The 13,478-nt window shown below is 57.2% G+C and overlaps 1 protein-coding gene across 2 annotated transcripts in view; it reads right to left on the minus strand.

The window, feature by feature from the left end:
• LOC127031394 (putative olfactory receptor 10D3) overlaps positions 1-13,478 on the minus strand; it is a 60,775-nt gene that overhangs the window by 11,750 nt on the left and 35,547 nt on the right. The window contains exon 1 of one of the 2 annotated variants that reach the window (XM_050918162.1): positions 283-371. The exons of the other annotated variant lie outside the window; for it this stretch is intronic. Within the exon in view, the coding sequence (XP_050774119.1) occupies positions 283-347 (65 nt within the window). The 5' untranslated portion in view covers positions 348-371. Of the gene's footprint in view, positions 1-282; positions 372-13,478 lie in introns of those variants that run through there. 2 annotated transcript variants of the gene reach the window in all.

A 13,478-nucleotide genomic window follows, 5' to 3' on the forward strand; every position in this document is an offset into this window, starting at 1 on the left:
TATCTGAGCGACTTCCCGTATAAAATCAATAACAATAATACAAGTCCAGATCATTGAAATCAGTGGGAGTATCTGGGCCCATGTCCTTTGTATTTAGCAGTGTGACACTGATTCCCATCTCCAGACCTGGGAAAAGCTTTGCTTAGCTTGAAAACTTGTCTCCTCCACCAAGAGAAGTTGCCCCATGAAAGGTATTATTTTACCCACCTTTTCTCTCCCAGACCTGGGGACCACCAGGCTACAACACTGCGAACAATATTGAATCTATTGATGAATCCATACCTCATGGTCTGTATATAAGGGCGGCTCCAGGCCCCAGCATGCCAAGCGCGTGCTTGGGGCAGCATGCCGTGGGGGGTGATCTGCCGATTGCCGGGAGGGCGGCAGGCAGGGCTCTGGTGGACCTCCCGCAGGTGTGCCTGTGGAGGGTCCGCTGGTCCCGAGGCTTCGGTGGAGCCACGGGACCAATGGACCCTCCGCAGGTACACCTGCAGGAGGTCCACCGGAGCCGCGGGACCGGCAACCGGCAACCAGCAAAGCGCCCCTCTGTGGCATGCCGCCATGCTTGGGGTGGCGAAATGTCTAGAGCCGCCCCTGTCTGTATAGCTCAGATAAAGAGTGTTGAAGCCTAGATGTAATGACTGCAGCACATTTTCCCTGTGATGCAGTAGGGACTGTCTGTGTGGGGAGTGGGAGAGCAGGGGAGGACTTTAGGAGATGGACGATGCCAGAGCCTGTAACCTGAGCTCGGTAAGGGAGGGGAAAGGTCAACACCTTTGCCCGAGCCTGTAACCTGAGCTAGGTAAGGGAGGGGAAAGGTCAACACCTTTGCCCGGGAAGGGGACAAAGGAAGGGAGTGGCAGGAGGGAAGCAGTTTGAGTTTGGGCTTGGGGCTGTGTGGGCGGAATTCAGGGTATCCTAGCTGGGATCCAAGCACCCTGAAAGCCCAGAAGGACTCGGTGGAGGGGTCCTGACTGTGCCTGCAAGCTCTGCTGTAACCTGTGTTCCTGTTGTCCAATAAACCTTCTGTTTTACTGGCTGGCTAAGAGTCACTGTGGGTCCCAGGAAGAGAAGTGCAGGGCTGGACTCCCCCACACTCCGTGACAACTGGTGGCAGCGGCGGGAGATACTGCACCCCGTGGACGGCGCTTCCTGCAGTAAGTGACTGGGGAGCAGTAAAACGAAGGGGTGGTTAACCCCTGGGAGTGTGTGCCCAGTGAGAAGGACTTTGCAGTAACAGGGTCCCCCGGGGGATTGCAGCGAGTGGTCCCAGGGGCGGAGGAGTCTGCAGCTCGACCCTGGCAGAGAGGTGGTGACCTCACGAAGGGCTGGTGCACTAGGGGTCCCCCTGGAAACTGTGGGGAGCGGCGAGCACCCCTGCCTGTGAGTGGCCAGCAGGAAGATGTATGCCAAGCGGCGCAAGTGTGACCTGGTGGAGCTGTGTAAGCAGAGGGGGCTGCACCCAGGGAGGCTCAGCAAGGACCAGCTGATTGCCCAGCCGGAGCAGGGAGACCGCATGACTGAACGGAGCCCTGTCTCTGAGGGAAGCAGCCGAGCAGATGCAGCGCAGGCACTAGTGACTGTCCCTGCTGGGAGTGGTCAGCCGGCAGACGAGGGCTTCCCGAGACCCCCCCTTCCTAGGCGTAGAGGAAGGGTGGGGAGGAGCCCAGTGTATACCGAGGGCACCGTGACACCCCCGGCCAGCAGGGGAGCCTCACGGCGAAGCTCACCCCCCAGCAGGGGATCCTCCCGGCAACGCTCGGCATCCGTGGAGCGGATGCGGCTGGAATATGAAAGGGAGCTGAGACGGGAGGAGCTCGAGTTAAAGTGGCAAGAGCTGGAGGAGAAGGCGAAACAACGTGAACATGAGCGGGAGGAGAAGGAGAAACAGCGTAAACATGAGCTGGACCTGGCCCGGCTGAGGAGAAGTGAGGCCCCGGCTGCGGTGAGTGAGGGGGGACCCAAGCCTACAAAGAGCTTTGATAAGCACTTGCTGCCCCGGCGTAAGGAGGGGGAGGACATAGATACCTTCCTGACGGCTTTTGAGAATGCCTGCGAGATGCACAGTGTTGACCCTGCAGACAGAATCGCAGTTCTCACCCCCTTACTGGACTCCACAGCCGTGGAGGTGTACAGCCGACTAAAAGGGGTGGAGGCAGGGGACTACGAACTGTTCAAACAGGCCCTGCTCCGTGAGTTTGGGCTGACTCCTGAGATGTACCGGAAAAAGTTCCGGAGCCAGCGTAAAACCCGTGAGGTTACATACCTACAACTGGTCAACCGGGCGCAGGGGTATGCTCGCAAGTGGACAGCTGGGGCCCAAACTAAAGAGGACCTGCTTGACCTATTTATACTGGAGCACCTGTACGAGCAGTGCCCGTCCGACCTGAGGCTGTGGTTGATGGACCAGAAGCCGGAGAACCCACAGCATGCAGGCCAGCTGGCCGACCAATTTGTGGACAGTCGGGCAGGGGATGGCAGGGAGGAGTCTTGAAGGAGCAGGCCTGCCTCAACGCAGAGAGAGAGTCATCATGGGACCTCCCAAAGGGGGCCTATGGAGAACCCCCCCAAAAGGGGAACATCCAGCGGCAGGTCCCTCCGACCCACTCAAGGGGACCCACGAGATATGGGCTGCTATCGCTGTGGCCAACGAGGTCACATACGGGCCCAGTGCCCCAAGCTCAGGGACAGACCAAGCAGACCCAACTCGCAGAGGGTGGACTGGGTAAAAACCCAATCGGAGGAGGGGCTACATTCCCAGGAAAGGGGGGTTGGCAACATACCACCTGTGGATGCTCCCGGTTCCGGGTTTTTGGTTTACCGGGTGGGCGCGGGGCTGCCCCTCCGGAAAGAGTGCATTGTTTCCCTGGAAGTGGATGGGAGGAAGGTCACTGGGTACTGGGACACGGGCGCAGAGGTGACGCTGGCCCGGCCCGAGGTGGTGGCCTCAGATCGGATGGTGCCCGACACCTACCTGACCCTGATGGGCGTGGGCGGGACCCCATTCAAGGTACCCGTGGCAAGGGTACACCTGAAATGGGGGGCCAAGGAGGGCCCCAAGGATGTGGGGGTACACCAATATTTGCCCACTGACGTGTTAATGGGAGGGGACCTTGAGGACTGGCCTAGTAACACCCAGAGTGCCCTGGTCGTGACTCGTAGTCAGAGTCGGCAAATGGCACTGCACCCCGAAAACGGGGAAGGTACTCGACCTGAGGTGCAGGACCCTAACTCAGGGAGCGGGGAACGCCCAGGGGCACGGTGCAGAGAGGCTGCAGCCTCAGACCCAGCCAGCAAGAGAGAGCCGGTCCCCATTCCTGTCCCAGCTGCTGAGTTCCAGGCCGAGTTGCAGAAAGATCCCTCCTTGCGGAAGCACAGGGACCGGGCTGACCTTAGTGCGGTACAGACCATGAGGAGAGGTTGCAAGGAGAGGTTCCTGTGGGAGAAGGGGTTCCTGTACCGAGAATGGGCTCCCCCAGGGGAAGTAGAGTCATGGGGGAACAGGAGGCAGCTGGTGGTTCCCCAGAAGTTCCGTCACAAGCTGTTGTACCTGGCCCATGACATCCCTCTCGCAGGGCACCAGGGAATCCGGCGCACCAGGCAGAGGCTGCTACAGAACTTTTACTGGTCTGGGGTCTTTACCCAGGTCCGACAGTACTGCCAATCCTGTGACCCCTGCCAGAGGGTGGGGAAGGCCCGGGACAAGGGGAAAGCGGCTTTGAGGCCTTTACCCATCATAGAAGAACCTTTCCAGAAGGTAGCCATGGAAATAGTGGGACCTCTCAGCAAGACAACCCGGTCAGGGAAGAAATACATCCTGGTGGTGGTGGATTTTGCCACTCGCTACCCCGAGGCGGTGGCCTTGTCCTCTATCGAAGCAGACACAGTGGCAGATGCGCTGATGACAATTTTCAGCCGGGTGGGGTTCCCCAAGGAGGTCTTAACGGACCAGGGGTCCAACTTCATGTCGGCCCTGCTCCGGTCCTTATGGCAGAAATGTGGGGTCCAGCACAACTGGGCCTCAGCGTATCACCCCCAGTCCAACGGGCTGGTAGAAAGGTTCAACGGGACGCTGAAGATGATGCTAAAAACATTTATGAACCAGCATCCGCAAGATTGGGACAAGTACTTACCTCACCTGCTGTTTGCGTACAGGGAGGTACCCCAGGAATCTACTGGGTTTTCACCTTTCGAACTGTTGTATGGAAGGCGGGTGAGGGGGCCCCTAGACCTGATGAGGGACGAATGGGAGGGGAAGGCCGCTCCCGAGGGAGAGTCAGTGGTGGAGTATGTCCTGACCTTCCGGGAAAGACTGGCCGAGCTCATGGGCCTGGCCAGGGAGAATCTGGCCCGAGCCCAGAGGAGGCAGAAGGTCTGGTATGACCGCACAGCACGAGCCCGTACCTTCGCCACCGGGGATCAGGTGATGGTTCTTATCCCCGTGAGGAGAAACAAACTCCAGGCCGCCTGGGAAGGGCCCTTCAAGGTTATCAAGCAACTGAATGAGGTAAACTATGTGGTGGAGCTGTCAAACTGGGCACATCACCGTCGGGTGTACCACGTGAACATGATGAAACCATACTATGACAGGGGGAATGTGGTGTTGGCCGTGTGTGGACATTGGGAGGGGCAGGGAGATGACCCCTTAGTGGATCTATTCCCTGGGACAAAAGCTGGTTCCCCCCTGGAGGCGATTCCCCTCTCTGAGCAACTGACCCCGGGCCAGCACGCTGAGATCAGAGGGGTGCTGCATCTGTACCGACAGCTGTTTTCCAACCAGCCTGGACGCACTAATTTGACTGTCCACCGGGTGGAGACCGGGTCACACCCCCCTATAAGATGCTCCCCTTTTCGGGTCACTGGTAAAACTGCCCAGGATCTTGAAAGAGAGGTCAGGGACATGCTGGCTTTGGGGGTGATCCAGCAGTCTTCCAGCCCTTGGGCCTCGCCAGTAGTGCTGGTTCCCAAGAAGGATGGGTCAATCCGGTTCTGTGTGGACTATCGAAAGCTCAATGCCATTACCGTATCTGATGCCTACCCTATGCCCAGGCCTGACGAGCTCTTAGACAAGCTGGGAGGTGCACGGTACCTCACCACTATGGATCTTACCAAAGGCTACTGGCAAGTGCCGCTGGACGCAGATGCCAGGTTGAAATCGGCCTTTATCACCCCTCTGGGGCTCTATGAGTTTTTGACCCTGCCCTTCAGCCTCAAGGGAGCGCCGGCCACCTTCCAGCGCCTGGTGGATCAGCTACTGAGGGGGATGGAGAGTTTTGCCGTGGCGTATATTGACGACATCTGCGTCTTCAGCCAGACCTGGGAGGACCACGTGTCCCAGGTTAAACAAGTCCTGGACCGACTCCGAAAGGCTGGGTTAACAGTAAAGGCTGAGAAGTGCAAGGTGGGGATGGCTGAAGTATCTTACCTGGGCCATCGGGTGGGGAGCGGCTGCCTGAAGCCGGAACCAGCCAAGGTGGAGGTGATCAGAGACTGGCCTGCTCCCCAAACCAAAAAGCAGGTCCAGGCCTTTATTGGGATGGCGGGGTACTATCGAAGGTTCGTGCCCCACTTCAGTGCCATAGCCGGCCCCATCACTGAACTGTGCAAAAAGGGGAAGCCAGACAAGGTGATCTGGACTGAGCAGTGCCAGGAGGCTTTCCGGGCGCTGAAGGAGGCTCTGGTTAGCGACCCAGTTCTGGCAAACCCAGATTTTGACAAACCCTTTATGGTGTTCACCGATGCCTCAGACACGGGACTGGGGGCGGTGTTAATGCAGGAGGATGAAAAGGGGGAGAGACACCCCATCGTGTACCTGAGTAAGAAGCTGCTACCCCGGGAACAAAGCTACGCGGCCATCGAGAAGGAATGCCTGGCCATGGTGTGGGCCCTTAAGAAGCTAGAGCCATATCTCTTTGGGCGACACTTCACCGTGTACACCGACCACTCTCCCCTGACCTGGCTGCACCAGATGAAAGGAGCCAACGCCAAGCTCCTGAGGTGGAGCCTGCTCCTGCAGGACTATGACATGGACGTGGTCCATGTGAAGGGAAGTGCCAACCTGACAGCGGATGCGTTGTCCCGGAGAGGGGACCCTGAACTTCCCCAGGTCACTGGGCAGAGTGACCCCGCTCAGTTCAGTCTCGAAGGGGGGAGAGATGTGATGCAGTAGGGACTGTCTGTGTGGGGAGTGGGAGAGCAGGGGAGGACTTTAGGAGATGGACGATGCCAGAGCCTGTAACCTGAGCTCGGTAAGGGAGGGGAAAGGTCAACACCTTTGCCCGAGCCTGTAACCTGAGCTAGGTAAGGGAGGGGAAAGGTCAACACCTTTGCCCGGGAAGGGGACAAAGGAAGGGAGTGGCAGGAGGGAAGCAGTTTGAGTTTGGGCTTGGGGCTGTGTGGGCGGAATTCAGGGTATCCTAGCTGGGATCCAAGCACCCTGAAAGCCCAGAAGGACTCGGTGGAGGGGTCCTGACTGTGCCTGCAAGCTCTGCTGTAACCTGTGTTCCTGTTGTCCAATAAACCTTCTGTTTTACTGGCTGGCTAAGAGTCACTGTGGGTCCCAGGAAGAGAGGTGCAGGGCCGGACTCCCCCACACTCCGTGACATTCCCTTTGTGGAAACCTGTTATATATTTATGCTGAATGTTAATAAAGACTGATACTTTTTTTTTCAGTATAAAGCCTGTGCAATACTTTAAACAGAACTTGCAGTTGTTGCCTGATCCTTTTAATGATTAATAATAATTGTATTGATTGCCAGTCCTGAGGCCTTTTCATCAAAAGACTTCAGACTGCTTGAGAAATGTTAGCTAAATAATCCAGCTGTGAGATGCCTCATTGGCAGCTCTAGAGTGGCCACTTCTGGGGTGGGATGCTGTGGCTGTTTAACAGCGCACTGTAACAGTGCCTTATAGTAGAGGAAGAAGAGTCCTGTAGCCAGTTCAAACCAAAAATGTGAACTGAAGAATGCAAAATGATACAAGCTAAGTCTGAGTTTGGGCTGGATATCAGAGCTAGCTCTCAGGAAAAGCAACAAGGTCCCTATGTCACGGAGTCCCCGGGCGATGCTCTGGAACTGCTCCCCACCAAGCCAGGCAGGACTTTGGGGAACCTCCTCTCCCTTGGAGCAGACTTGTTCAGGGCAAGAAGCTCACACGGCTTCACCTCCTGGGTCTCTCCTTGGAGCATTCAGCATCCTCTGCCCCTCCGTGCGCTTCCCACAGCGAGTCCACCCCAGCGGGGTCCTGGGGAAGCCACCGGGTTCTGCACCCCCACTTTGCAGTCAGACGTGACTCTCAGCCAGCCAGTAACACAGAGGTTTATTCGATGACAGGAACAGGGTCTAAAACAGAGCTTGTAGGTACAGAGAACCGGACCCCTCGGCTGGGTCCATTCTGGGGGGCAGTGAGCCAGACCCCCAGGTCTGCCCTCCACCCTTGACCCCAGCCAGCTCCAGACTAACAACCCCTCCCAGCCTCTCCTCTCTCCTCAGCCCCTTTCCCGGGCCAGGAGGTCACCTGATCCCTTTGTCTCCAACACCTTCAACTGGCACCTTTGCAGAGGAGGGGCCCAGGCCATCAGTTGCTAGGAGACAGAGTGCCAGGCATTTAGGTGCACTGGCCCTTTGCTCTGCCAGATACTTAAGAACTGCCATGGGGACACTGAGGCACCAACACAGTATTCAGAGAAAACATTAAGAACTTTCCCAGTTCGTCACATCTCTCCCCCCTTCGAGACCGAACTGAGCGAGGTCACTCCAGCCAGTGACCTGGGGAAGTTCGAACCCACCAACGTTCCCATGGATGCCCCAGCATCTCTCCCATTCCTTGGTGTGAGTTACACCAGGACAGTCCAGTCTCATGCCCTCCCTTAGGTTGGGTGTGCTTGATGGCACTCGCAGGCCGCATGTGGGAAGGTTTATGCGGCTTGAACCCTTTTGCTACCCCAATACCTCTGGGGTTCAAACTGGGACGGGGTCTTCTCCCAGCACTTAAGAGCCCCCCTCTTGGCCTTGGCCAGCTTTGGGCTTGGGCAGCTGCTTCCCACTTTGTGGCCCAGACACAACACCTTTGCCATCCCCCCTTACACTTTCCAGCTTTTAAGGTCAGTCCCACCTCCTTGAGGCAGCCCAGCCCCCTCTTTACCTGGGACACCTGTTCCTCCCAGGTCTGGCTAAAGATGCACACGTTATCAGTGTCTGCCAGGGCCAAGTTCTCCATCGCCCTCTGCTTGTCTAGAATCTCCCCAGGCCTAGGCATGGGGTCGGCCTTGGACACTGTGATGGCTTTAAGCTTCTGATAGCCCCCATAAAACCAGATCATCCTGTCTCCCTTGGGGATCAGCCCCACGGGTGAGGCCCATGGGCTGTAAAACGGCTGGATCCCATCTAAAGCCAGCATGTTCCTGACCTCTCTCTCCAGGTTCTGGGCTGCTTTCCCAGTGACTCTGAATGGGGAACACCTGATGGGGAGATTGTCTCCCACCTCAGGGAAGAGATCCCCCCGGGGGTCTTCCCCCTTCTTCATCCAATCCTCCCTCTTCAGGTTCAGGGGTCCCCTCACTCTCCTCCCATCCAGCAGCTCGAACGGGAAGAACCCTGTGGATTCCTGGGGCACCACCAGCTGCCTCCCGATTCCCCCCAGTTCTACTTCCCCTTGGGGAGCCCATTCCCGGTACAGGAATCCCTTCTCCTGCAGGACTCTGTCCCTGCAGCCTTCCCCAAGGGGGTTTGCAGCGCTGTGGCCAGCAAGTTCCCGCAGCTTCTTCAAGGAGGGATCCCTCTGCAGCTCGGTCTGGGATTCAGCGGCTGGGGCAGGGATTGGGACCTGCTCCCTCTCGCTGGCTGGGCCTGGGGTCACAGCCCCGCTGAGCCCTGTCCCTGGTAGCTCCCTCCCTGCTGTGTAATCACTTCCCAGCAGCACGTCTGGACCAGGCAAATCTGTTTGGCAGCAGACCTGCCCTGCCTGGGTGTCCCCCCACTCAGCTGGGGTCTCAGCTCCCCCCATGCTCAGCGCTGCCCTTGCTGTCCCAGTGGGGGCAGGCAGCGAGCTCTCTGCTCTGGTCACAGCATCAGAGCCAGTGTGAGCCCCCTCTCCGGTGTGCAGGGGGGCGGGGAGCATCTCTCCCTCCCACTCAGCCCCAGGGGGCTGGTTACAGGTAGGCAGGTATCCTGAGCCCTGCAGCCCCTCCTCCCTGCCAGCCAGGTTATTTGCATTTTCACTGACCATTTCCATCCTAGCCAATTGGTTCCCTGGATTTGAATTCAAACCCTCAGCCGTTACAGGAGCGGGGCCTGGATCCTGTCCCATGGGGAGACAGTCACCCCCCAACAGGGCCTCCCAGCGGATATCCTGGAGATCCCCAACGACCAGCCAGCCCAACCCCTCCTGGGTCTGCACAGGGATCTGGGCCATAGGCAGGGCGAGGGGCTTCACCCCAGGGAACTTCACCCAGATCCCACAGTCCCTCAGCATCTGGGGCTGCACCACCACAGTTCTCTCTGTCCCAGGGTCTCGCCCCCGCAGGCGTGTTTCCCCACTAACCCCTGGGCAGCCCCCTATGTCTCTCTGATCCACCATCACCAGTCCACGCTGCTGCTGCTTCTCCTGCAGCTTTTCCTCGGGATCTTGCTCTCTCTCACAGTCCTCTCGCTCTCTCGGGCTCTGCTCCCATCCCATCCGTCTCCAATCTCCTGATAGGGAACCCAATCGTGAAGACCCTCGTCTGACTGGGGACCAGACTCCCGGGGATGCCTGGCTGATGCTCCAGCTGCTCTCAGATCCTCTTGTAGCCCCATCTGGGCCAGGAATCTGCTCCTCAGAGCAGTCCTTCTCCTCCAACTGCACGATTAACTGTGCCTTGGTGAATTTCCCCATGCGTAACCCTCTCTTTGTGCACAGGATCATAATGTCCTTCTCAAGGAGATGGTGATAGGCCATCACTTCACCGTTCCCAAGTGGCTCTGGACTCACAGGCCTGTGTGCTCTTGGCTCCCCCATGGTTTCCAGGAAGAACCCCGGGTGTGCCAGCCCTTCTCGTGATCACCACCTCTTTGCCAGGGTCGAGCTGCAGACTCCTCCGCCCCTGGGACTGCTCCTGCAATCCCCCGGGGAACCCTGCTACTGCAAAAATCCTTCTCTCTCCCAGGGTCGAGCGGCAAGCTCCTCCGCCCCTGAGACTGCTCGCTGCAATCCTCAGGGGGACCCCGTTACTCCAACAGTCCTTCTCGCTGGTCACACACTCCCAGAGGTTAACTGCCCCCTGAAACCGTCCCTCTCTGAGCCTTCAGCACGCCTGGTCCTCATTATCCCTCTTTTGTTTTACTGCTCCCCAGTCACTTACTGCAAGCAGCACCATTCACGGGGTGCAGTACATCCCACCACTGCCACCAGTTGTCACGGAGTCCCCGGGCGATGCTCTGGAACTGCTCCCCACCAAGCCAGGCAGGACTTTGGGGAGCCTCCTCTCCCTTGGAGCAGACTTGTTCAGGGCAAGAAGCTCACACGGCTTCACCTCCTGGGTCTCTCCTTGGAGCATTCAGCATCCTCTGCCCCTCCGTGCGCTTCCCACAGCGAGTCCACCCCAGCGGGGTCCTGGAGAAGCCACCGGGTTCTGCACCCCCACTTTGCAGTCAGACGTGACTCTCAGCCAGCCAGTAACACAGAGGTTTATTCGATGACAGGAACAGGGTCTAAAACAGAGCTTGTAGGTACAGAGAACCGGACCCCTCGGCTGGGTCCATTCTGGGGGGCAGTGAGCCAGACCCCCAGGTCTGCCCTCCACCCTTGACCCCAGCTAGCTCCAGACTAACAACCCCTCCCAGCCTCTCCTCTCTCCTCAGCCCCTTTCCCGGGCCAGGAGGTCATCTGATCCCTTTGTCTCCAACACCTTCAGCTGGCACCTTTGCAGAGGAGGGGCCCAGGCCATCAGTTGCTAGGAGACAGAGTGCCAGGCATTTAGGTGCACTGGCCCTTTGCTCTGCCAGATACTTAAGAACTGCCATGGGGACACTGAGGCACCAACACAGTATTCAGAGAAAACATTAAGAACTTTCCCAGTTCGTCACACCCTAGTAATAAAGTGTTAGTGTCAAGTGTAACCTCAAAGAGGGAAATTTCGACTGCATTGAGCCTCCTAGCACCACCTTGGGGCATTGGGGTCAGCACTGACTGTGAGGGGAGAGCGCCCCCTACTGAACCTCCCACCCTGCTCCCTGCAGCACAGCGCCCCCTAGTGCCCTCCTGGGGCTTTGGGGTCAGCACTGACTGTGAGGGGAGAGCGCCCCCTACTGAACCTCCCACCCTGCTCCCTGCAGCACAGCGCCCCCTAGTGCCCTCCTGGGGCTTTGGGGTCAGCACTGACTGTGAGGGGAGAGCGCCCCCTACTGAACCTCCCACCCTGCTCCCTGCAGCACAGCGCCCCCTAGTGCCCTCCTGGGGCTTTGGGGTCAGCACCGACTGTGAGGGGAGAGCGCCCCCTACTGAACCTCCCACTCTGCTCCCTGCAGCACAGCGCCCCCTAGTGCCCTCCTGGGGCTTTGGGGTCAACACTGACTGTGAGGGGAGAGCGCCCCCTACTGAACCTCCCACCCTGCTCCCTGCAGCACAGCGCCCCCTAGGGCACTGGGGCAAGCACCAACTCAGACCCGTTCCCCAGCACAATCAGCACCAGGAGCAAGAAGGGATTCAGAGTCACTGCCCCATTTGACACTTCGCGTCTCTGACAAAAGATACAACGGGGTTGGGCGCTGGTGCCCGATGTTGCAGAGTTTCCGCTATTACATGCCTGGGCCACTGCCAGATACTTTTACAGAGCCAGTCAAATAGCAACTTTGCTTTAATGACCCTCAGCCACTTCGAGGGACCGGACAGCAAATGTGAGAAATCGAGACGGGGTGGGGGGTGATAGGAGCCTGTATAACAAAAAGACCCAAAAATCAGGACCGTCCCTATAAAATCGGAACATCTGGTCACCCTACAGCCACTAGTGGACTGGAGCCACTGCCCCATATGCCATTCCCAAATTCCCTGGATTGGGGGCAGATTGAAGCTGGCATCACTTATTGGGGAAAGGCCTCTTTTCCTATTCCTAACCCCCTGAGCCAGGTAGTGCCCTGACCCAAGGCCAGATCAGAGCCAGCTGCCCTTGAGCCAGCCAATCCTCCTGCTCCAGGCCCGGATTGGAGGGGGAAGGCCCTGTATCCCATTTCCAGACCGCCCACAAGCCAGCTGGCTGTCACAGGGTGTTTAAGTGTAATGTACCACTCTGCTTGTCTTTAACATCCGTTTGTGAGTGATGCTGCTGAGAAATTCTCCATGGACCCCAGGTCCATTTAGTCAGTAGGAGTAAATCAGCTGAATCTCACTGAACTCGATTGACCTCTGGCTGATTTACACCTGGTGGGGATCTGACTTTATATTTTTGCTTCTGCCTGCTACATCGTAATTGTTCTCGAGGGACTTTGGGCCTTGCTAATATCTCTGCTGGGCTTAGCTTTCCTCTGCACACAGCCAGGTTTCCTTGAGCTACAATTGCCACCTTTTCCAAATATACACTCGCTGTTTGCCAAGCTCTCACACTGCTGCTAGCAAGCCCCATGGGCATTAATTCAAAGCTCTCTCTTAGTAACCCTGGGGACTGCACACCTTACAAGCAGGTAGCAAAGGCAACAATTAAAAAGTCATCGCAGGGAGGAACTGCAAGATGTTTAATGAGCCGCAATGGGAACCAGAAGTTACATGGTAACATTTTGCCCTAGCAACAGGAAAACACTGCGCAGCTCGTTAAACTCCTAGTTACAGCTGTGCTGCTCTCTCAGCTCTGTCTGCTTCACAGCCATCAGCGGGCCAGAGGCTCAGCGGGCATAATTTGGCTACTTGAATTTACACCAGCTAGGCATCGGGCATCACTGAGTTTATTGCAGGGACACCAATTCACCCAGCTACCAATCTGGAGCATTGACTCCAGTGGAGTTATGACCGATTTACACCAGCTGGTCCCATGGTCCCCGTCTAGTCTGGGCTGTTAATTCTGCCTTTTACGAAGACAAAGCCATCCTGCGAAGAAGGATAAAGTGTCTCACACAAAATAAGAACCTGACAAGAAGCAACAGCCTGTCCATTTTAACTACTGCTGCAGCTACCTGGGTGGCCTTCCTTAGGGTTTTATGCTGTTACTTATCCTCATGGTCTCTGAGCGACTCCCATATAAAATCAACATCAGTAATAAAAGCCCAAGTCCTTGCTGAGATCAACGGGAGTCAAGTGCCTAAATATCTTGGAGGATCTGGGCCAGAGTCCTAGGTGGACTTTGTGGAGTCTCTGACCCATTTCCTTTTTGAGGGTAAACCCTCTGCTTGGGCCGGGGTTGCTGAAGGCAGATCTAGGTGACACTAAACGAGAACGAGGACACTGCTGATAGGCGCGAGGTTGCCCTTGGGAAAGCAAGAGGCTCATATCTTAGATCTCCCAGGCTCCGGCCC

The sequence above is a fragment of the Gopherus flavomarginatus genome, chromosome 11, assembly GCF_025201925.1.
Source record: "Gopherus flavomarginatus isolate rGopFla2 chromosome 11, rGopFla2.mat.asm, whole genome shotgun sequence".
Lineage (NCBI taxonomy): Eukaryota > Metazoa > Chordata > Testudines > Testudinidae > Gopherus > Gopherus flavomarginatus.